The 24,691-nt window shown below is 43.4% G+C and overlaps 1 protein-coding gene across 1 annotated transcript; it reads left to right on the top strand.

The window, feature by feature from the left end:
- Window positions 1-2,819: 2,819 nt before the first annotated feature.
- FAM240B (family with sequence similarity 240 member B) lies at window positions 2,820-24,409 on the top strand (the record flags this gene model as incomplete). The annotated part of the gene is made up of 3 exons (XM_081103527.1): window positions 2,820-2,846; window positions 12,508-12,653; window positions 24,316-24,409. The coding sequence occupies 3 exons, from the start codon at window positions 2,820-2,822 to the stop codon at window positions 24,407-24,409; spliced, it is 267 nt and encodes an 88-aa protein (XP_080959653.1).
- Window positions 24,410-24,691: the final 282 nt, after the last annotated feature.

Genomic DNA, 24,691 nt, shown 5'->3' with positions numbered 1-24,691 from the left:
CTCCAGCTATGACAGATATATATGTTTCTAGACATTCTTAGATACACCCCAGGGGGCAAAATGCCCCCTCCCACTGCAACTATAGCCATACTAAGACAGACTATGCAACCATTTAAAAGGAATGCCATCATTATATAAGTCTTGATGTTAAAAAACAAAAACAAACAAAAAAAACAACAACCACATAAACATACAGATTAAGTGACACAAGCAAGTTAAAGATTTATATAACTAGTGGCGTGGTGCATGAAATTCATGCACAGGAGGGGGGGTGTCCCTCTGCCCGGCCTGCACCTTCTCCAATCTGGGACCCCTTGGGGGATGTTCAACTGCCTGTGAAATCGGGCCTAAACCGGCAGTTAGACATCCCTCTCACAATCCGGAATTGCTGGCTCCTAACTGCTCACCTGCCTGCCTGCCTGCCAACTGCCCCCCCACACCGGCCGGCCTGTTCGCCCCCACCTGTCCTTCCTTGCCAGCCTGCTTGCCCCCCACTGGCCTGGTTGTCCCCAACTGCCCCCCCCCCGCACGTTTGCTCACCCCCAACTGCTCCCCCTGCCAGCCTGCTTTCCCCCAACTGCCCCCTGCCACTGGCCTGATTGCCCCTAATGGCCTCTGCCTCAGCTCCGCCACCATGGCTTTGTCTCAAACAACATCTGGGAGGTCTCCTGGTCTAATTAGCATATTACCCTTTTATTAGTATAGACTAGAGGCCCAGTGCATGAAAATTCATGCACTGGAGCTGGGGGGGTCCCTCAGCCTGGCCTGCCCCCCTCACAGTCCAGGAGCCCTCAGGGGCACGAGGTGACCCAGCGATCAGGGGAAGGCAACACCCCATTATACCTCTGCTGCTGCCACTGCCGGCAGCACAAGCCTCAGCCAGCCCTGATTACCTGAGCCTCGGGCGGCCCTGGAGGCCGGAGGGGCTGAGGGTACTGGGGGACTATAGAGGCAGGTGTGCAGGCCTGGCCTTGCTGTGTGCCTGCTGCCCCAGCAGGGCTGAGGGGACTGTGTGCCACCATCTTGTGGCCTGTGCCAGAGTCACACACTTCCTTAAAACTGAACATCTTATTTGAGTAAGAGCTGGAGAGTTGCACAGCTTAGGTTCAAATCCCCAATCTTCCTCTTCCTAGCCATGTGACCTCACCTCTTCATGCCACTATTCTCCCAATGTGGTTAAATAGAAAAGAAAGACCAAAATTTAAACATCCAAATACTTTGAGATTAAAACTTCAGTAGAATTAAATTCGCATAATTAATGATTTGGGCACTTCAGTAAGTTATTAACTGTGCAAAATTCCATGTTAGTAGCTTCAGTATTTATAGAATTGCTATACACCGAATGGAATAACACCATGTAAGAAGTATTTGGATAACCTTTCTCTTGTAATCTTGCTAATGGTTTAAACAAAGACTGAGAAATCCCATGTAACCAAAATAACCTTCAAGGCTTTTGGAATGTCAGTGATAAACAGGGAGGGAAGGGAGGGAGAAGGAGAGAGAAGGGGAAGGAGAAGTGGGGGAGGGAAAGCTGAAAGGAGAGCGGAGGGATGAGGAGAGAGAAGAGGGGAAGGGAAGGGAGAGGAGGGGAAGAAAAGAAACTCTCATGTAGTGATCTGCCATCTGCTAGTTATTCAGTTTCACTCCATTTTCTTAGCAGGACACATGTGTATACTCTATATGAAATTTCACTTCTATTGCTTTTGTTGTGGGACATACCCTACAATATGGTTTCAGAATTAATTCCTCTCTTTCCTTATAAAAAAGAAAAATTCTCGCCCTGGCTGGTGTGGCTCAGTCAGTGGGAGCATGATCCCACGCACCAAAAGGTGGCAGGTTCCATTCCTGGTCACGGAGGGCATCTACCCAGGATGGGGGTTCGGGTTCCATCCCTCATAGAGGCGCTTGTGGGAAGCAAGCTCTTGATGTTTCTCTCTCTCTCTCTCTCTCTCTCTCTCTCTCTCTCTCTCTTCACACTCCCTCTTCCTCTCCCTCTCAAATCGATGAAAAATGTATCCTAGGGTGAGGATAAAAGAAAACCTCATCTGTAGAATTAGGTTCTGCTATTGAAGTAGGAATATAGTTTAAAGTGAACATGCTTATTAAACTACTTTTATAGATTCAATATTAAATATTAACACTTCCACAAGCTATCTTGAACATTAAGATTAGATGAGCTGTCATGTGTAACATTAGTTATAAACTTATAACCTGCTAAACCAAGGGATGGGTATGCCACTAGCAGAATAGGAGAAGTATTTGATGAAAGCAGAGCTGTTCTTGTTATCAGAGGAGTGAGTATTCTAACTGTTTTTCCTAAGAAGGACATGCCCTCCTCTGTAATAGGATAAGGGCCACTCTAAAATGAGAAGTTGATCTCACTTGGAGGCATTTTATTGAAAACCACTCATCAAAGGTCAACTCCTGCTCTAGCTGTGAGAGAACTCAGCAAACCGTGATATGTCATCACCAGATCCCTTCAGGGATTAATGGCTCCAAAGAACATGATGCCTTTCTAAGTCCCCCTGTAATGTTGCACCCAAGAGTGACTTGTCCCACCATTCCAGTCTCACCAAGGGCAGACAGTGGTTTTTCACAAGTGTCAGACGAACAGGACACATGTATAATCCAGGGCATGTTCTAAATCTTCTCTCTTGCTTCAGGCCAAGTCATAGCACTCATGGGACCTGCCAATCCGAAGCTGGCCTGCCCTGGGCCAGGCGGGGCAGCAAAGGATGCTTAGAGCATCTCTCACCACCAGGGAAGGCTGCAATGTCCCTGGAAAGGTATTGTCTGATTCTGCTACTAATTTGGTTCAAATGACCTTGAGAGGTCCAGGGATCCCTGTGAGTCCTCCCCTCCACATATAAAGGGCTGTCACAGTGAGATTTCAGGGCGGCGCCAGTGGCCTCACAAGTCAGAGCTGAGGAGTGAGGACTGGGGCTGGGAGACGGGCCCTCCTTTGCACCAAGCAGGATATTAGTTCACCTGCCAATTCATCTTTAAGGTCAGTCTGTGGAGTTTGTGTTGTCAGCAGTGGGAACTGCTCACATTGGGGGCTGAAAGCTAAGACATGCTTGTTATTCCTGTGCCTTTGTTTCCCACTTGGACTCATTTCTCCTCCTTTTGAGCAGCCCACCCTGCACCAGTCTGGGAAGTGACTTCCACAGGCCCAGAGCGCTTCCCCTCTCTGATTTCTAGGTGTCAGTAATGCATGAATGTCAAGTCGCAGAGTGTAACTAAACAGAAGTTAGTGTTGATCTCACTGGACAAGATTCTCTTAAGAGGAAATAAAACACAGACTGTATCTCATCTTGATTGATGAATAACTGAGTCCCAAGGAAACATTCACTAGAGGTGCCAGAATTATGAAGGCTCCTCAGAAAGCTGGTGGTCAGGAGGTTTAAACATTCATTGGGGATTTTACTTCACTGAGTAACCTGGAACTTGGCAATTTAAACTGGCATTTTCTTTTGCTTTAGTTCATACAATTAACCATTACCTAACCCTTATTAGACATAAGTGCATGAACTTACACAAAGTCAAGGTTCAATAAATGTTGTTTGGTTAATTTTCATTAGAAGAGATTTCTTTAAATGTTACTTAATTAGTAAAGTAAATTTAAGGGTTGCCATTGGAATTCTGACTTTTCCAAATTAGTAATGAGTTACTGCAAATAAAACTAATTCTCTCAATAGATATATAAAGCTAGTAAAAATGTCTTTGCTTTGGGGAATACAGAGAAATAGAACTGTTTATTTATCAAAGAGCAGTCCCCTTTTCCTAAAAACCTGTCTAATTACTGATATTGCCCTTCACATATGGGTAGGGCAACCAGATATTCTCATTTGGAAGTGAAATAACTAATGTACAGTGGGGCCTTGACTTATGAGTGTCCCGACTGCGAGAGTCCACGGCCAGCGTGGCTTTCGCAGGTTCAAAGGCTTGAAGGGAGGGCTGATGCACAAATGATACACACAAGACGGAATATTAATTTTTATGATTACCGGGGGAACCAGAGAATAACTTAACTAAAGAAGTGGAGTCCTCCCTGTTGCTCCGTTCCCAGCTGCTTTTATTAGCTAGAATACACAATTGCCTTTAGGAATGCAAACAGACATATCAATGGTAATGTTTAGCAAACAGTAAGATTGTCAGGTCTTCCGGGAGTTTGCTTTAGGCCATTGAGTCAGCAGCAGGTAATAAAATGTAGATATTCACCCTGTGAATATCAAAAGAAGCCCTGGTCAGCCTTCTGCCAGACTCCTCACATTTATATCAATTACTGTTGATCTTGGTCTGCAGCACCTGACTAAGGAGTTTTTTGAGATACCAGCTGTCTCTCCCTGGATTTTTGCATTGAGTTGTCAGAGTAATTTGAGTTAAGGAGCTCCTTAACGAGCTCAGTCTTGGAACGAATTAAACTTGTAATCAAGGCCCCACTGTACAAAGCCCCTCTCATGTTGAACTTGATGCTGATGGATCTACCTGACTGTTAGAGCCAGGGGCCTCGATGAACCTCTAAACCAAACCCCTCAATTCACAGATGAGGACAGTGAAGGAAAGAATCTGCCAAATTCTACAAAATAAGCTTTCCTAACAGTCAGTGAAACACATGAAAAAAAAGGCAATTAAACATGTATGAAGTAGTAACTATGTGTTAATAATAACACGGTTGAAATAACTATAAGCCAAATATTATTTTTTAAAAAATAGAGAAACAGGAATTGGAATTGGTCATGTAGATATCTGTTGACTGTTAGAACTGGAACCACTTGTTTACTTCCCTGGAAGTGTGTGTCTTTCCTATCAGCATAAGAATGCAATGAAATGGAAGTTAATGTTTATTTGTTTAAATACTGAGTTTGTATGTTTGCTGTGTAACTGAATTAAAACACATACTGTCTCCATCTCAGCACTGCATGGCTTGTTTGTTCATTAATTCAACAGATGTTTGAGTGCCAGTCCCTTCCAGGTCTGTCTGGGGTGGCCATTCAGGTGTGGTCTCCTGAGTCCAAGACCACAAGCTGTGTTTGGGCCTTGTCACCAAGAGCCACATGTACTGACCGCCTGGTCTCTGCTGTCCTAGTGGAGATGGGGAGTTCCTCAAAGCAGAGGGTCCCAACACTCATGGAATTGCAGAGGTCGATATGCAATTATACACCCAATATTTAAAGATACATGGCCTTTGACCCACAATTATACTTCTAGGTGTCTGTGCTATAGATATGCTTATATATGTAAACAAAATGAATGATTCACTCGGGGGTTTTTTTGTGTAGTAGAGCCAAACAGGAATGAATTTCAATGTCCATCAGTATAAGACGGGTTGAATAAATTGCAGCAGAGCCATACACCATGGAGGCTATGAAACCCATGAGGGCTGGAAGGAGATACTTTCTGAAGTGAAAACATCAGAATGCAGAACAGTACATATAGCACGGTCCTGCTTGCAGAAAAGAAAATGCCATATACTCACAGGGTGGGGCAAAAGTGTGTTTAGAGTTGTGCACATGCAAAAACAGAGTTTATTCTTGTATTATTATTTATTAATTATTGGATTGTTTTCGGTACGATCAACTGTAAACCTATTTCACCCCACTCTGTATACGCACACATGCTTTCATTACAAGGGAAAGATCAATGAGACACCCTTAGCAGCGGGTGTCTTTGGGAAGTATAGTGGCTGCAACAAGAAAGGAGGTAAAGGACTGCTACTACTGGGGTTCTCTCCTTCAGCACGCACTGAAGTGTTTTTCTGTGTCCAAGGACCTCATTCACATCTTTTCCCGATGTAGCCTTGAAGGAGCATCATCGCTAATCGTGTAAAACTTTGAAACCCGTGGACCAAAGTTTTCTGAAGAGAGCCATTGGGCGATTGTCACTTGTGTGTATCTCCACATACGCGAACCGAAGAGCTCCTGCAGCCCTTGGGGAGGGGGGCAGTGAGGGCGACTCTGTCTCATTTCTGTGGCTCTCCAGTATCTGACTCCCCTCAGCACCAGCAGCACGTGTGCAGCTGTGTTCACTCCCCTGGGGAGCCCCTCACACCATGTGGGTTTCTAAGGAATTCCGCTCTATTGATCAGTCATTCAGCTTGTTTAGAAAGCACACCCTAGGCCAGTGATGCGAACCTTTTGAGCTCGGCGTGTCAGCATTTTGAAAAACCCTAACCACTCTGGTGCTGTGTCACATATAGAAATTTTTTGATATGTGCAACCATAGTAAAACAAGGACTTATATTTTTGATATTTATTTTGTATATTTAAATGCCATTTAACAAAGAAAAATCAACCAAAAAAATGAGTTAGCGTGTCACCTCTGACACTCGTGTCATAGGTTCGCCATCACTGCCCTAGGCGATAGGGATGTGGGACAACCACCACCATAATCTAGTTCAACTCAACAGGGAAATACAGATAATTAAGGAGCCTTGCATCCAGATATTCGATGAACTAAAAGAAAAAATATTTCTGGAAACTCAATTATTTTTGAGCAGACTCTAGCTTGCGCCCGCTCTTTTAAAAGAAATACACAGCCCATTTTCTGTTTAGAAAGAAAAAACACTGATTAGGGTTCATGTCTCTTTAATCTCTTTCAATCTGTGACAATTTTTTCAGTCTTTTTTGACTTACATGCCTAGCATGGCAAGTGACCTTGACATGTTTAACGAATGGTAGTCAGGTATTTTGTGTAATTGCTTGAATTTGAGTTTGTTTACAGTTTTCTCATGAATACACTGAAGTTTGTGGAGTTAGGGAAGGATACCACAGAAGCGATGTCCCCATCTGTCACATGGTGGCAGGGGCCATGTGATATCAACATTGCTTATCCCCAGTGATGTGAACCTTGATCACACGGTTGAGGTGCTGTTTGTTTCTGCACTGCAGTTACCATTTTTCCCATCAGTCACCAAGTCTCATCAGATGCAAGGAGAAGGAGTTCAGCTCCACCTGGGGGGAAGTGGAGAGTGAGAAATCAAGGAACTTGTGGTCATCTTGAAAATGACCACAATAATTAGCAATTTTTTGGAGGGATATTTTGAGGCTATATAGGCAAATACCCTGATTTTCCTTAAAGCTTCATCCACTAATTTCATTATCCATTAATGGAGCCTGTCTGTAGCAATTATTACTGTGATATTCTCATGGCAATTTTATATCCCTTCATTTCTTCTACATTCATTCATCAGAATAGTTCTGAAAAGAAGAGTTGCTCCTCCCTCATTTATTTATTTCAACAATTTATATTATAGTTTGGATTCATTCTTTAGGTTGTAACTAATATCATGTTATTTATTTTGCTGCTCACATTGTTCCCAGTTTTGGCTACTGGGACCTCGGGAGCTCTTGCCAGGTGATTCCTCAGTCTTTTTGCAATGCCCCCACCTGTGTCTTCAGCCCTTGCTTACTCTTGGCATAAAAAATGCTCACTACAAAGAATGTCACAAGGTAAAATTGTCCAGGGTTTGTCTACAGAGGTTTGTGTATTGCAGAAGAGGTTGGGGTGAGGATGGGAGTAGGGGGTGGGGGTGGGGGATTTGAGAGAAGCAAGCCAAATAACCATTTTTCTCTTGAAAGGAGAGAAAAGTAATTTTTGTTTATTTCATTTTTATTTGAAAATAATTTTAAGGCTGTGAAACATAAAAGAATAAGGAATTATCACATACTGTTAACCCAAGTACACCTACCACCACCCGCTTTGCTTTAAGATTTGCTTTATCTTTCTACATAGTTTGACTAACTATTTGAGAATAAGTTGACTCACCATGAGCCTTCACTTCAAAACACTTCATTGTGAATGTCCTAAGAACACAGTCATTCTCTTCCATAATCAGAGCACAGTTGTCAACATTAGGAAGTTTAATGTACATACACTCCTGTTATTGTCCATATGCCAGTTTGTACATGGACTCAATATTGATGTACAGAGCAGTTTGAAATTTAATTTTTGAGCCAATCAACTAACTAGACTGATATTTATGATCTTACTGGTCCTCATTCCCAGCTGGGTGCCCAGAGCTCCTGTCCTCTACAAGGGTGCTGTCTGATCTAGTGACCAAGACCCCAGGCCCAGCTCACAGGACTGAGAGCACCGGTTAGACTGGGTGGGTCTAAGCAATGCCCTGGTCCCTTTTGATGACAGACACTAACAGTCTCTTTTTCTGGGGCAGGTACGCGTTCCCTCAAATGAGTGAGGAAGGTGGTTCAAACTGTGGGAGGTGATGACAGGACCTTTGGAACCAGACAGCACAGGTTCAGAGCTCAGCACCAGCATTTACTGGTTCTGTGATACTGACAAGCACTTAAACCTTCTCAGCCTGCTTCTTGTCTGGAAACTGAAGGAATGACAAGACTTACTTCCCAGAGCTACTGTCATCATGGAGATAATTCTCAGTGTCTGATTGGCAACTGCAGAGGGGGATGTGTTGCTCACTGTTACTTAGGTGTCATGTCAGCAGGTTGGGGCTAGATTCCTGGCTCTGAGACTGAGGGACATCACTCACTTCCCAGATTCATGTCCTCACCCACAAATATGGGAAAAATAGAAACTAACACAATATGTTGAGAATTAAGTGAGATAGCATTTAAGACTGTACTCAATGCAGTTTGCTATGAGCATGGATGATGATGATGATGAGCATTTATCATGGTCCAGGTTCTATTCTATGTTAAGCACTTTGGCTGCTAATCTACATTTAATTCACAGAAAAAGCCATTTTTTTCAATATGAGAAAGCTAGCTGTAGGAAGGACATATGTTTCCCAAGGTCAGTCTTACTGCCACATGTGGCCTTTTATTTCACTTGGGCCTTTTCTTAAGACCCAAAGATCAAATTGTCGGCAAAGTCTGAAAGGCTTTGAAGGATATTAATTGGAGGGGAAACTGTGGACAGGGACTCGAGACTTAACTTCAGAGAGCTTGACTGAACTGTGAGGAGAGGGGAAAAAGAAAATGCTTTCTAAAAAGGTGCTGACCTGAGGAGAAGCACTCTCACACATGCTCCCACTCCCATCTGTGAAGGACAGAAGAGGAAGAAAGGAATCTCATTTTAATCTCTGCCCGTGGGGCCCAAAGGGGGGATGGGAGGAGACACCTGGCAAGTCCCAGCAAAGGCTGTCCTCATCTTGCTCATGGACCTACGAGCATCAGCCCTTCAGGTGTTTTCATCCCAAGGACAAGGTCCACCTGAGAGGAAATGAAATGGCAGCCACATCCTCGGCACCTGTAGAGGCAGAATTGCCGGGTGATGGAAGGGGCATTTGTGCCGGATGGTGAGGGTACATTTCCCAAAGTGCTGGTGTAGGAGGAGTCCGTGTCCATGAGCATTGTGTCTGTGTGTATGTCCTTATCGTGAAACACATAAAACTGCTGTGGTGTGCTCCTATTACAAAAGGTATTGAAGAGAGAAAAGGAAGTCTGTGTTACTGTAATAGCATGGACTAATCTTGAAAAAAGTTCATCTAGTTCAGCCTTGATAAGGGGTTAATGATCTTCACATGGCTCAGAACAACTGAAGCAGGAGGTATGCTCCACCCAGCTCTTTCCACGAGTGCCATCTTTGTGGCTGATTGCCAAGTCGTGTGCCGGTGGGGAGCACAGGTTTTGGAGTTAGGCAGGGCTTGAATCCCAACTCCATCCCCTTCAATGGGGTGGCCTTAGGCAATGGCCTGCCTTTTTGCACCTCCTCTGCAACTGTGGACAAGCATGGGCTTGTGAGAAATGAATGAGGACTGTATAGCACTTTGAGGACTGAAGGCATCCAACATGTGCTCAATGAAGAGCATAACAATAAGCCAGAGATCACAGGCCCGCAGTCCACCCGCCAGTAGGTGAGGGCCTGTCACAGGGCTTATCTGGCCACTAGTGAGACAGCCTTGCTTCATCCCTAAATCATGTCACTCCTTGTTGTCACCCAGGGACTGGGTGTCATTGCCAATACCGATGCCTTTTACCCTATTGTCTATCTTAGAAAAGAGAAATATTTCTCTGTACCCGTGTTTATATTAAAATTGGGGAGGGGGAGTAAACTGAATGATCCTGATAGATATTTTTAAAGGGAGGAAGCAGCTATTATTCCTACCTGTTTATTATGAAGATAACCAGAATGACTCATTCCTGTGAACTCCTAACCATTAGAGTTATTTAAACTTGTTGCTGCTGAGTTTTGTGCCATTGAAGGTGAAGGCAAACACAGCTATCTGGGTGTCAATAAAAAATATCCTATACTCATAGAGAATCTCAGGAGAGGTCACCTGGGAAGTCTATTTCCCTCCCATCTGCATACACCATGGGATGAAAGTAGCAAATTGAAATTTGGATGAATGACTGCAAAAACATAAACGTGTGTTTATAAAAAGTTGCTTTAGAACAGAATGGAGACACCTCACTTTGAAAAATTCCTCGGGGAAAAATACAAGTTTTATCTCAAAGACCTTTAAGTGATTCAGGAGGCTCAGGTACCTGATAGGTGTGCATGCCTGCACCTTCCTTAGAACTTATCTCTGTGACTAGAAAAGCACCACGATCTGCCTCAAGGAGATCACAGCGCTTCCCCTTCTCCCTGGTCCCACTGAGAGGACGACTTGGGAAGTGATCCTTGTGGCTCTCCTCAGAGCCGCTCTGCAGGTGCAGAGAGCAGCGGTCAGTACCCAGAGGGAACACTGGACACCGTTCATTCCCTGCTCCCTGCTTTATTATGAGGTATTTCTAAAATTGCTATCAATTTTGTCTCTTAACAGTACAAAGCAGTTGATCCCAGCTACTCACATGCTTCTCACAATGAGCATAGTATATGGAGCAACACATGCAAAACAAGTAAAAAAGGGGGGGTGAGAGGGAGAGGCTGTTACAAGCCATCTAAAAGAGAATGCATTTCCCCTTGTAGCAGTTCTTACAAGTCGGCATGATCTTGCTGAAGTTCAGGTTTCCAGCAGTTTCCAGCAAAACAAGCAGTTAGGCTGAGCAATAACATGGAGGATTGAGTCCAGTCTTTAGCAGAGTAGCAACTGTCAACTGTAGTAACATAACCACCTCTTAGACATGTCGAGCATCCCTCAGTGACTCCCACATGTACAGCCTAAATGGTGTAAGTGTGAAACTCACCACCAAGAGCTTTTGCTAAAGGCTTCTCTGGACACAGCCCAACACTGGACCTTGGACAAGAAAGGAAGCATCTTGTTCCTGAGATTAAAGAATTTCTAGTCTTGTCAGCCCATAAACAGAGATAGATAAACCTGAAATATAGGCTGAGTCAATAAGCAGCAAAGCATTTAATATCGTACATAAACTACAGACAATGAGAACGTCAGTGGTGATTCCGTGGGAGGGACAGGACTCAGACTGTGAGCTCCCAAAAGCAAGCATCTGCTGTGTGGGTAGATGAACATTGGGGAGCGAATGGCAGTGTGTTGGGCAGTGTCCTCTGTATGAGCACATCTAATCTCCACTTCACAGAAAAGGAAACGGGCTCAGAGCACAGGAAGGGTTTTTGACCGAAGTCCCAGTAATGGCTACAGTCATCTGTCCTCCTTCTCAGCTCCAAGTGGCCATGTCTCATGACGAGGACTGACGGAGGAGAGAGCATCTGCTTTGAAGATAGACAAACCTAGGTTCAAATCCCCATTCCTTCATGTTCAGTAACGAGACAACAGGCAAATTCTCTCAGTTTTCTCATCAGACCAATGAGTGTGACATCACCCATCTACGAGTTGTAGTGAGATCAAATGCACCCGCCTGTGTAAAATGCCCATCTCACACTATGTGCTCAATAAACCATAGAGGTTATTGTTATTCTGTGAGGGAAATGGAAAGAGCATAACATTTGTCGAGTGTCTATTTACTATTTGCATACGTTATTCATTTCACATGCAACTGTAAAGCAGCTATTAAATGATAATTTTTTTTAACAAAGTTAAAATCATGATTCTCTTAAAATATAAAATAAACATTTCAAGTATTGTACCAAGCTTAATAATTAAATAATGAGGTGACTCGTAAGATATTACAACATTTTCAAAGAAGAATTTAAACACACACACACACACACACACATATAGGCAATAACGAATACTGAGATGAACTTACAAGTTTATGAAAAATTGGTTGATATCCATAGGGATATCAATTACATTCCACTGGACTAAATTTATTTGAATTTCTATGTTCAAGAATGACTTGTGCTACCACATTTTTTCTATAATTTACAGAGTTGTGAACTAGCTCAAGGACAATGAAAGTGCCCGGCCTATATAAAACCAGATAATCTGGAACAGTTACTCAACACATTTTTAATTTTTGCTCATTTTAAATCTTTTTGCAATATTTTCCGATTATTGTCCACAGTTACAATTATGGAAACCGGCTCATAGTGGCTGGGTGATTTGTTCAGAGTCACTATAAGTATACAAGGCAATGTCTGGATTCAAACCCATCTTTCATGATTCCATATTAGAGTGTCTTTATTTGAGGGGCTGAGATTTGTTATTTTGTTTTTGTTTGTTTTTAGGGGATGAACAACCAATATATCCGACGAGAAGTCTTTTGCTGTGAAACTTGTCACGAGCTCAAAAGCTTCTGGGAAAAAGAAATTAGCAAACAGACTTACTACCGGGAGCTGGAGGAGGATCGTCAGGGAAGGAGCGCCCTGAGGAAGTATGTGGGGGGTTCTCTACTACTTTTGAAAGTAGGGTTCCCCAGAAATAGGCCAGATGTGAAGATGGGGAGACTGGATGATTTCATTACCCATTGTTCTGAGAATGCGAATGCTGGCTGTGGTGTGGTGAAGTCGCTGCAGCCAAGAAGAAGGAAGAATGAGGGCTCAGGGAGGGGCCACCACGGGCCATGCAGAGCCACAGCAGAAACACCAGCTTCTCATCAGGTGGCAGAAGACAGAACCCAAGGGAAAGTCTAAGCCAGAGCCTTTCCTGGGGTCTCCATGGGAAAGGCGAGGAAGGGCAGGTGATCAGGTTGGGACTGTTAGCTGAATAATTCCAGTGGATTTATTTAGTCTATAGATGTGGTCCCTAGCTGCCTGGTCCCTTGCCGTGGGATGATTTGGGACAGATGAAATATGGCTTCACATGGGACAATTAGATAAGCAAGTAGTTGGGGTCATAAGAGCAGGATTGATCTAGATGCTTAGCAGCCAAGCTTTTTGCTCTCTCTAAGAGAGGGCAAGTCCTGGATGGGCAGAGTTTATGTAGCCAGCAAGAGTTTCAAGATGTCAGAATATCATAAAGTATAGAAAAGTAAAGACATGTTAAACTCCTCTACCCCGTCAGTCTTACCACAATCTATACCAGCGTTTCTCAACCTCAGCACATTTGACAGTTAGGGCCAGATAATTCTTGTTAACTATCTCCTGACATTAACAAATGTACCCTGGAAGGCATAGTCACCCCATTGAGAACCAATGACTTGTAGATAAAATGAGCATTTTTCTATAAATAACAATGAGGTTCTAGATGAACTACAAAATATCTCCTCATCCCGCCTCTGTTACCATCCCTAGCACATGAGATTATACTAAATTTCAGGATTAGGTCAATAGGAATGTGTAAGTGTGAAAGATCCCACGCCCGGGGTTATACATATTAAGATCTGTGCGGGAAGGCTGGTGTGGTCTTTCCCTCATGGGCAGATGAACTTGTGTTCTAGCCAAAGGAGTTCTCTCAGAGGGGAACATGTATTCACGTGAGAAGACATGTGTCACATGTGTCAACATTGCTCTGAGGACAAGGAGCAGCACCTGCCCACACATGTGCAGAGCCTTGCAGCCCATGAATCAGCTCAGTTTTTCAGGGACTGTCTATGTTTTCTCTCCCTAAAATAGGAGCAGCCCAGCCAAGTGTTCTGTTTGCCGAGATGTCCCCTCACAAGAGGAGTGGCGGCTGGGCCTTCTGCTAGTCAGCAAGGCACCGTGCCTCCATGTTTGTGAGCATGCCGAGCTGAAAACAGCTGTAATTCGCATGTGCTGAGTCAACATGAACTTATAAAAACCTTTCTTAGCCCCTGAAGGGAAATAGCCTGACTCCACACCCAGACAGGGGCTCTGCCACCAACCCAGCTTCATTCCCATGTAATGTGAAAACCAAGCTCTTCTGCATGCTGGAGCCCACATGTTAGAGTATCCAGTCCTGGCGATTCCAGGAGAGCAAGAAGTGTTTGTGGCGGGGTTCCGGCCATCTTCCTCCACTCAGTCCTGGTCCACAAGCTCATGGAACCAGATGTCAGTAAGAACCCGGTACTGCAGCTTCCCTTCCAGAGCCCTGGGTGCAATATTAAAAGCAAAACTTGCAATATGATCTGATTTGGTCAAAATATGTGTCTATATGCACGCATACAAAGTCTACCTGTATGTATAGGAAAAAGGATAGAAGAAAATACACTCAGGTATTAAGAGTGGTAAAATTTGACTCTTGACATGGCAGAGTTTGTGTGTGTGTGCTCCATTTTCTCCCAGGTTTCTATAACAATACTAGTAGCCCAGTACACAAAAATTTGTGCACTCGGGGGGGAGGGAGGGCGGGGTTGTCGCTCAGTTATTAAACATTTATCGGCACAACACTGACCACACTGGTGGTGGTGGTGGTCTTGTCAGAATGTGTTATATATGCAGATGAAAATCTATTTAAACAGATTTGATGTAGATATTTTCAAAGATGGAAGAATTGTCCCTGTCAACTATTTTAGTTGATTCATATCTTCAGTAATTGTCATCATTGCAAAGTTTTCAGTCCCCATATGGATTGCTGGATATAATAGGTCATGCGCTGTCCCTGTCCTTTGTAGCCTTTGTGACCTTAAGGACTCTACTTTTCCATTTATATGTTTAAGTACCAACCTTACTGGCTTAAAAATGAAAGCTTTTAACACTGCTCTCTCTGTTCCATATCCTTCTAATGAAAAGTGGAGTTGGGTTGCAGCACAGGAGAGAAATTCAGAAGGGGAATATTAAAGTAATGACTGCAGTAGGAGAAGAGGGAACCTATTTCCCTGGCCACAGGCGCTGGCACCTGGGACCACAGGGCTGGCAGCTTCTCTGGGTGGCTGCAGCCTGAGACCTCGGGCAGGTTGCTTGTCCATCTCCTGGGCTGCAGCCAGCCGTAAGCTCTGGTGCCTGCACCAAAGGTGGGCAACTTCTTCTTCTGGCGGCTTCTTCTTCTTCTGTGCTTCCAGGGAGGGCAGTCAGTTATGTGTATATGTGTGTGCATGCAAACATAGGCATGTACACGTGTGTATGTGGAAATCTGCTGGGCAAGTCAAAACTATAGAAGAGTTGCTCCCTATCTCTTGAATCTTCCAGAGATATCCCCCACTTTTTTATTCTATCACTACTGGAGAGTCAGTATTTGCAGCCAGCTAGCCAGTGACTCTCTCAGTGTCTATTTCTGACTTATTCTTTCCCTGTCTGTCTTCCAACCACTAATCGTATTTCCACCTGGATGCATCATTTTTACTCCCAATATGCTGTATAGAGAAGGAGTCAGGATGCTGTCTTCCCATGAATAGTACTCAGTAACAAACCAATTGCATTTTAGTTGGGCAATGCCCTTACCCACCCTTCAAATCCCTTCCACCATGCATTTCTGTTTCCCTTTTTGTTTGTTGGATTATTCTCCTGCTCCTTCTCCTCACCCCACCACCCTTGGATCGTAATGTAAAATTCTTTTACCATGTCAAGAAATTATTAAAAATACAGGTACTTTGAAAAAAAAAAAAATGCAGGTACTTCTCCGAACACCGGCTGGGGTGGGGGGGGGGGGAGGGAAGAGGTGGCTGCTGGTGGCCACCTCTTCCCTGCCCCGCCTGGCTTCTCTGATCACTGTCAGCGGCAGGCGGCTTCTTCCATCCTTCCCTTTTCGCCTTCCAGCATTGCGCCTACATTGGCATGTTTGTTGGCAGTTAATTTGCATATCACCCTGATTAGCGTAGTGAAGGTACAGTCAATTACCATGTTTGTCTATTATTAGATAGGATTGTACCATTTTGTAATTAGAGAATGAAATATAGAAAAGGCCACCAAATGCAAATGGTGCATACAACAAATGGATTAATTCTCCAGGCTCCTATATGCCACAGAAATGACCCCGTCAAAGTTGGGTTAGTTTGCTCCTCTTCCACAGGAAACATAATAAATCTTTTAAAATGTGAACTTTGATTAAAAATGGTGGTAGCATAAGTGGATGCTACACAGACATACTCCCAAGACCAAACTGAAAATACAACTAAAATTTTTTAAAAAACAACAACCATCCTGAATAATCAACTAGCTGGAGAGAACCCTAATAACCAAGGATGGAAAGTGGAGACCACGTAGAGACTGGTAGGAATGGCAAAGGTGGAAAAGGGCTGGCTGGGCTCCCAAAGACAGCACCTGAAGTCCTGGAGAGATAGCTCATCTGTGGGGTTTTCTGCTGAGAACTCTGGGGTCTAATCCCTAAGCTGGGCCCCCAACACAGAGCACCAGAACTGAGAAAGGTACTCACATAACCCGGCTGTGAAAAGCACTAGGGCTGTTGTCTTCCAGGGAGAGTCAACTGGAAATGTAGACACCCTCTTAAAGGGCCCACACACAAAATTTCATGTGCAGCCACTCACCTTGGGCTACAGCAGAGGGAGGGCAGAGTGGACTGAAGCTGCATAAGCATAAGCCAGGGTTGAGGGCTCTGGGGTTTTCTGTTCTGAGTCATTCCCTCACACCAGAAAATACTAGACTTAAAGATGCATTCAGCAAAATAGCAGGATACAAAATCAACATCCAGAAATCAATGGCATTTTTATACACCTTTAATGAATTCTCAGACAGAGAAACTAAAAAAGGTATCCCAGTTACCACTGCAACAACAACAACAACAACAAAAATAAGATATTAAGATAGCTCGGAATAAACTTAACCAAGGAGGTAAAAGACCTATTCTTGGAAAACTATAGGACATTGAAAAAAGAAATAGAGGAAGATACAAACAAATGGAAGCATATACTATGTTTATTAATTAGAAGAATTAACATCATTAAAATATCTATCTACCCAAAGCAATCTATACATTGAACACCATCTGTATTAAAACATTAGGGCATACTTCACAGAGCTGGAACAAATACTACAAAGATTTTTATGGAACCATAAAAGATCCCAAAGAGCTGCAGAAATATTGAGAAAGAAGAACGAAGTAGAAGGGATCACAATACCGGATATCTAGCTATACTATAGAGGCATTATAAACAAGACACCGGGTACTGTCACAAAACAGGCATATAGACCAATGGATCAGAACAGAGACCCAGAAATTGGCCCACACCATTATGTCAATTAATATTTGACAAAAGAGGCAAGAACATACAATGGAGTAAAGACAGCATCTTTAACAAATGGTGTTGGGAAAACTGGACAGACACATGCAAAAAGATGAAAGGAGACCACCAGCTTACACCATACACAAGGATAAGCTCAAAATTGATAAAAGACTTAACTGTAAGGCATGAAACCATAAAATGTTAAAGAAGAACATAGGCAGTAAAATCTCAGACATCTCACATAAATATGTTTACAGATACATCTTGTAGGGCAAAGGAGGCAATAAATAAATAATGTTGGAGAAAATAAATAAATGGGACTACATCAAAATAAAAAGCTTCTACACAGCAAAAGAAACCAGCATCAAAACGGAAAGGGAACCCACTGTATCGGAGAACATATTTGCCAATGATACGTCTGATAAGGGGTTAATATCCAAAATATATAAAGTACTCATACAATCAACAAACGGAAGACAAACAATCCAATTAAAAAATGGGCAGAAGACCTGAGTAGACATTTCCCCAAAGAGGACCTACAAATGGCGAAGCAACATGAAAAAAGGCTCAAAGTCACTAATCATCAAAGAAATGCAAATTAAAACCACAATGAGCTATTATTTCACATCTGTCAGAATAACTATCATAAAAAAACCTACAAACAACAAGTGCTGGTGAGGATGTGGAGAAAAGGGAACACTATTTTACTGCTGGTGGGAATGCAGACTGGTGCAGCCATTGTGGAAAACAGAATGGAATTTCCTCAAAAATTAAAAATGGAACTTCTGTTTGACCCAGAGATCACACTTCTGGGAATATATCCTAAAAGCCCCAAAAGAGCAATGAAAAGGAATATATGCACCCCTATGTTCATAGCAATGTTGTTTACAATAGCTAAGACTGACTTGGGGTTGCTTTTGTTCTCCTCTTTCTAGTACCTTACAAATTGATGTTAGATTATTTACTTGGGATTTTTCTTGTTTCTTGAGATAGGCCTGTAATGATATAAACTTCCCTCTTATTACTGCTGTCACTGCATCCCAGAGGTTTTGATATCTTGTAATGTCATTCTCATTTGGCTCTATATATCTATTGATCTCGCCTTTTATTTCTTCTTTGATCCAGCCATTTTTTCAGTAATATGTAGTTTAATCTTCACATATTTGTGGGTTTCTTTATGTCCTTTTTGCAGTTGATTTCTAATTTCAAGTCATTATGGTCAGAGACTATGTTTGGTATAATTTCAATCTTCTTGAATTTGTTGATGCTAATTTTGTGACCAACATATGGTCTCTCCTTGAGACTGTCCCACGTGCACTGGAAAAGAATGCATCATCTGATTTTATGGGATGAAAGGTTCTGTAAATGTCAATAATGTCCATTTGGTCCAGTGTTTCATTTAAGGCCAATATCTCTTTATTGATTTTATGTTTGGTTGATCTGTCTAGAGCTGTCAATGGAGTACTAAGGTCCCCAATTATCATTGTGTTTTGATCTGTTTCTCCCTTTAGTTCTGTGAATATTTTTTTATATATTTCGGTGCTCGCTGGTTGGGTGCATATATATTAAGAAGTGTTCTGTCTTATTGAGGTAGTGTTCCCTTTATCATTATAAAGTATCCATCTTTGTCACATGTCATCTTTGTTTCTTAAAGTCTATTTTGTCAATTGTAAAGATGGCTACACTTGCTTTTCTGTGGCTGTTGGAGAGCCATTTTCCACCCTTTTGCTTTTTTTTTTTTTTATTGCTTAAAGTATTACAAAGGGTATTACATATGTGTCCTTCCCCCCCTCCCCCCCGCCCTTGACAATCCCTTGGCCTCCCTTACCCCCCAGTGTCTTATGTCTATTGGTTATGCTTATATGCATGCATACAAGTCCTTTGGTTGATCTCTTACCCCCCTCCATCCTGCCCCCCAACCCTCCCCGGCCTTCCTGCTGCAGTTTGACAATCTGTTTGAGGCAGCTCTGTCTCTATATCTATTATTGTTCATCCTATCTAATAAAAGAGAAACATGGTAATTGGCATACGACCGCTACCCTTCCCATTGGCTAATCAGGGCAATATGCAAATTAACTGTCAGCCAACATGGCGGCCGGCAGCCAGGCAGCTTGAAACTAACATGAGGCTTGCTTGCTTCAGTGAGGGAGGACTCCAACGTTCCCCGCCTGCCGCTGCAGGCCTCTGAGCTGGCAGTTTGAAACATAGTTACAAAAATAGCAGCTAAACAAAACCCCAGAAACCAGCTTTCAGCTAGCCGGGATCTCAGACCTGGAGTTGATACAGAGTTTCGATTGTAGAACCGAAACAAACCAGATACCTGCTTTCAGGAGCGGAGGCCTAAGAGCTGGAGCCTCAGAGCTAAAGCTGGCTCAGAATAAAAAAAAAAAAAAAAAAAGAAAGAAAGAAAAAAAGGAGCAGTTGGGAGCTTCAGTCCAAGCCTGAAAACAGCCCTCAGCCCCTCACCCAGACTGGCCAGGCACCCCAGTGGGGACCCCACCCTGATCCGGGACACCCTTCAGGGCAAACCAGCCAGCCCCCACCCATGCACCAGGCCTCTATTCTATATAGTAAAAGGGTAATATGCCTCCCAGCACCGGGATCAGCGGAGCCGCGAGGTCTCCCGGCACCAGGATCAGCATGACAGGGGGCAGCGCCCAAACCCCCTGATCGCCCTGTGGCTCTGTGTGTGACAGGGGGCGGGGCCACAACCTCCCTATCGGCCCTGCTCTGTTCCTGACAGGGGAAGGCGCCCCAACCCCCTGATCAGCCCTGCTCTGTGCCTGATAGGGGGGAGCTCCCCAACCTCCTGATCGCCCTGTGGCTCTGTGTGTGACAGGGTGTGGCGCCCCAACCCCCCCACCCCATGGGCCCTGCTCTGTGTGTGAAGGGGTAGAGCCATAACCTCCCCATCGGCCCTGCCCTCAGTGTGACAGTGGCGGCGCCCCAACCCCCTGATCAGCCCTGCTCTGTGGGTGATAGAGGGCGGAGCCCCAACCCCCTGATGGGCCCTGATCTGTGTGTGACAGGCGGCAGCGCCCCAACCCCCTGATTGGCCCTGCTCTGTGCGTGACGGGGTGGCGCCGCAACCTCCCCATTGACCCTGCCTTGAGTGTGACAGGGGGCGGTGCCCCAACCCCCCAATCGACCCTACCCTGAGCGTGACTGAGGGTGGCATCGCAACCTCCTGATCCGCCCTGCTCTGTGCATGACAAGGGGCGGTGCCCCAACTCCCCAATCGGCCCTGATCTGAGCCCGACCAGGGGCTGCACCTAGGGATTAGGCCTGCCCTCTGCCACCCGGGAGCAAGCCTAAGCCAGCAGGTCGTTATCTCCTGAGGGGTCCCAAACTGCGAGAGGGCACAGGTCGGGCTGAGGGCTGAGGGACCCCCCCTGCCCCCCCCTCCCCCAGTGCACAAATTTTTGTGCACCGGGCCTCTAGTAAGTTTATAATGGTCTTTATTATCCATGAATGAGTGAGATCATGTGGTATTTTTCCTTCATTGACTGGCTTATTTCACTTAGCATAATGCTCTCCAGTTCCATCCATGCCGTTGCAAATGGTAAGAGTTCACCCTTTTGCTTTGAATCTACCTTTGACTTTGCAGCTTAGATATGTCTCTTATAGGTAGCACACGGTTGGGTTTTGTTTTTTCTCCACTCTCTACTCTGTGCCTCTTTATTGGTGAATTCAGACCATTTCCATTTAGGCTAATTATTAATGTATGAGGATTTCCTATAGCCATTTTATCTTTTGTTTTTTGGTAATTCTAGGTCTTCATTGGTCCTTTTCCTTTATGTTTCTGTTGTTTTTGTTTGATCATATTCCATACATCTTAGCTCTGTTTCATCTTTTTTTAAGCTATATGTCCTGGTTTGGGGATTTCTGTGTGTGGTTACCATCCTATATAATAAAAGGGTAATATGCAAATCAACCAAATGGTGGAATGACCAGTCTCCAAGATGTGCACTGACAACCAGGGGGCAGATGCACAATGCAGGAGCTGCCCCCTAGTGGTCAATGTGCTCCCACAGGTGGAGCGCCCCTCAGCCACACCCGGGCTGACAGCTGGCTAGTGCAGTGGCAGTGGCGGGAGCCTCTCCTGCCTCCACGGGATGTCTAACTGCGGCTTAGGCCCACTCCCCACCATCAGTCAGATATCCCCCAAGGGCTCCCGGACTGCTAAAGGGCGCAGGCCAGGCTGAGAGCCCCCACCCTCCAAGTGCACGAATGTCATGCACCGGGCCTCTAGTTAGATTTATAAAAAATTGAGTTGTATATACACCTTAATTTGTTTTTGTTTTGTTTTTTTCATCTTTTAGTACCTCTGATCTTCATCTTTCTTAGCCACTTCAGACCTGTCCCCCCTCCTCTTTTATATTTTTGTTGTCACAAATTCTCCCTGTTTATGTTGTAAGTTTTTGGGATCTTACTTATAGTGTTGTGACTTTATGGTCTTTGTTTCAAGTAGAATAACTCCTTGCGTATTTCCTGCAATTGAGCTTTTCTGGTGATAAAATCCCTCAGCTTCTGTATGTCTGGGAACATCTTTATTTCTCCTTCATATTTAAAGGATAATTTTGCTAGATATATTATTTGTGGCTGGTAATTTCTCTCTTTCAGATGTTTAAATATTTGGTACCACTTTCATCTGGCATGTAGAGTTTCTGCTGAGAAGTTGGATGAAATTCTGGTGAGTTTTCCTTTGTAGGTCAACTTCCTTCTTTTCCATGGCTGCCTTGATAATTTTTTCTTTGTCATTAATTTTAACAGCTTTAATACCAAATGCCTTGGAGAGGGCCTCTTTGGATTGACATAACTAGATGTTCTGATTACTTCTTGGAATCAAGGATCTAGTCTTTCTATAGTTTTGGGAAGTTCTCACCCACTATTTGTTTTAATAGACTCTCCATTCCATGCTCCCTCTCTTCCTCCTCCACAACGCCTATACTTCTAATATTGCCTTTCCTGATGGAGCCAGATAGCTCCTGTAGAGCTCTTTAATTTTTCTTTATGCTCAGGTCTCTCTCTTCTTCCCTCTGCATCATTCCTTGCTTCATATCTTGGATATTACTAATTATTTCCTCTATTTTGTTGGTTCTCTTTTCTATACTCAATAGTTTACTCTCCATCTCCTTAATTGTACTCTTCATTTTCAGAATTTCTGATCAGTTCTTTTTGAAAATACTAATCTCTTTGGTAAAGCACCCTTTTTTGTGTATTGATTTGTTTTCGGAGTGCACTGAATTCCCTCTTGGTATTTTCTCTCATCTTGTTGAGTGTTTTCAGAACTGCAATCCTGAAATCTCTGTCATTTATATCACATGTTTCCATGTGATTCAGTCTGCTTTCTGGGGATTTTTTCATTTCCTTTCTTGTCATCTCCGTTACTGTGGTTCTTCATGGTACTTGCTGTCCTTTGCTTACACATTTATCTCTGAAGAGGTCTTTCTACTATTTTCCAACAGATGGCACTGGATTGGAAGATTTTTTTTTACCTCTGTGGTCTTCCAGTCTTGAATCTCTGCAGCTTCCATAGGCAGTACAGCTGCACTGCTTGGGGGTGGTATTTGTTTTGCCCTCATCATAGTGGCAACCCCTGACCTTCATGGGGTCCTGACAACACCTGTTTTGACTTTCATTATGAGAATTTTTTGTTTTGTTGTTAATCCTTACCCAGGGATATTTTTCCATTGATTTTTAGAGAGAAGAGCAGGTGTGAGACAGAGGGAGAGAAACATCAATGTGAGAGAGACACATCAATTTATTGCTTCCCACACTCACCCCAACCTGGGTTCATGCCCTTGATTGGAATCAATCTCATGATCCTTCATTCCAAGGGCCAATGCTCTAACCAGTGAGATAAACATTCTAGGGCAAGAGTTTTTGTTTGGTTTGGTTTTCATATTTTTCTTTTTCTTTTTTTTTCTGGTGGGTTTTTGGTGTTTGTTTGTTTGTTTTGATCTTTCTATGAGGTGGGTGGTATCTCCTTGTGGTTTTAATTTGCATTTTTCTAATTATGTTGAACATCTTTTATAGGCTTGTTTGTCATCCACATAAATTCTTTGGTAAAATGTCTGTTCAAATTTGTTACCAGTTATATGTTTAGTTATTTATTTTCATCTCATTGAGTTTGGAATTTTATCTATTCTGGAACCAAGTCCATGAATATGTGATTTTTAAATATCTTCTTCTATTTGTGGCTTGTCTTATTTTCTGTACAGTATCTTTCACAGAGCAAATTTAAATCCAAATCTTCCTTGTTTTTTATGACTCATGCCTTTTGTGTTCTATCTAAAAATTCTTTCTGGTCCCAAGGGATATAATAAAGAAATCCTTTTGTGGGTGTTTTTCTAAAATGTCTTAGTCTTACAGTGACATTAGATCAATAATTAATTGTATATAAGATGTGGAATATGGGTCAAAGTCCACACTTTCTTTTGAATATGGATGTATGATGTCCTAGCCATATATATATATATATATATATATATATATATATATATATATGCCTTCCTCCAATGAGTTGTCTTTGCCCTTTGTCAAAAGCAATTGGCCATATTTGTGTATATTCATTTCTGGGCTCTCTATTTAAATCCATTGATCTATTTGCAATAGATCTTCACCAACGCCATGCTGTCTTGATGGTGGTAGCCTTATATTAGGTCTCAAAATCATGCAGTGTGAGTCCTCCAACTTTCTTTTTCTTCAAAAGTGTTTTCGCTAACCTATTTCTTTTTCCTTTCCATACAAAATTTAGTATCTGCTTATTCTTATCTACAAAAGATGGGACATTGATTGAGATCACATTGAATCCACACAGGAAGGAATAAACTTTGGGGGGAAATTATATATTCAGAGGCTTTGCTGGTTTGTCTATTCATTTTTTCCTTCACTAATTTGTAAAAGTCGTATGTTTCTCTTAATAATGTTCTTTTACAAGGAAAAAAGCCACCAGCGTGGGACGGCAGGCATGGAGGCCAATGCACTCAGCCCAGTGTTCTGTTTCTCCCCTCAGGCTCAGAGAAGGATGGAAGCGGAGACTGGAGGAGAGACTGCGGATGCTGGACCGTCCTGAGGAGAAGCCGCAGGAGGCAAACACTGTGGGCTGACAGCCTCCTGCCTCCTCCCCTTCACAGACAACAAGCCAAGGGCACTTTCTAGGAGATAAACGGGTGCTTCCGTCCTGTCCACTTACTGAGCAGGACACTCAGTTTGCTCTCCCATTTACATGCGAGTCCTTCCCGTGCTCATGGAGGTTCCTGCCCAAGGCGTCCTCCCTGCAGGAGGAGGGTGACTGCCAATGGGGTAGGAAGCTCCGGGGGTTTAATATAAAAGCTGCTGGAACTAGCACTCCCCCCGCTCCACAGATCCACGCAGTGCAGCTTATTTCC

The sequence above is a fragment of the Myotis nattereri genome (assembly GCF_964212035.1).
Source record: "Myotis nattereri genome assembly, chromosome: 12".
Classification (NCBI taxonomy): Eukaryota; Metazoa; Chordata; class Mammalia; order Chiroptera; family Vespertilionidae; genus Myotis; species Myotis nattereri.
This window is presented reverse-complemented; position numbering and strand designations above follow the sequence as displayed.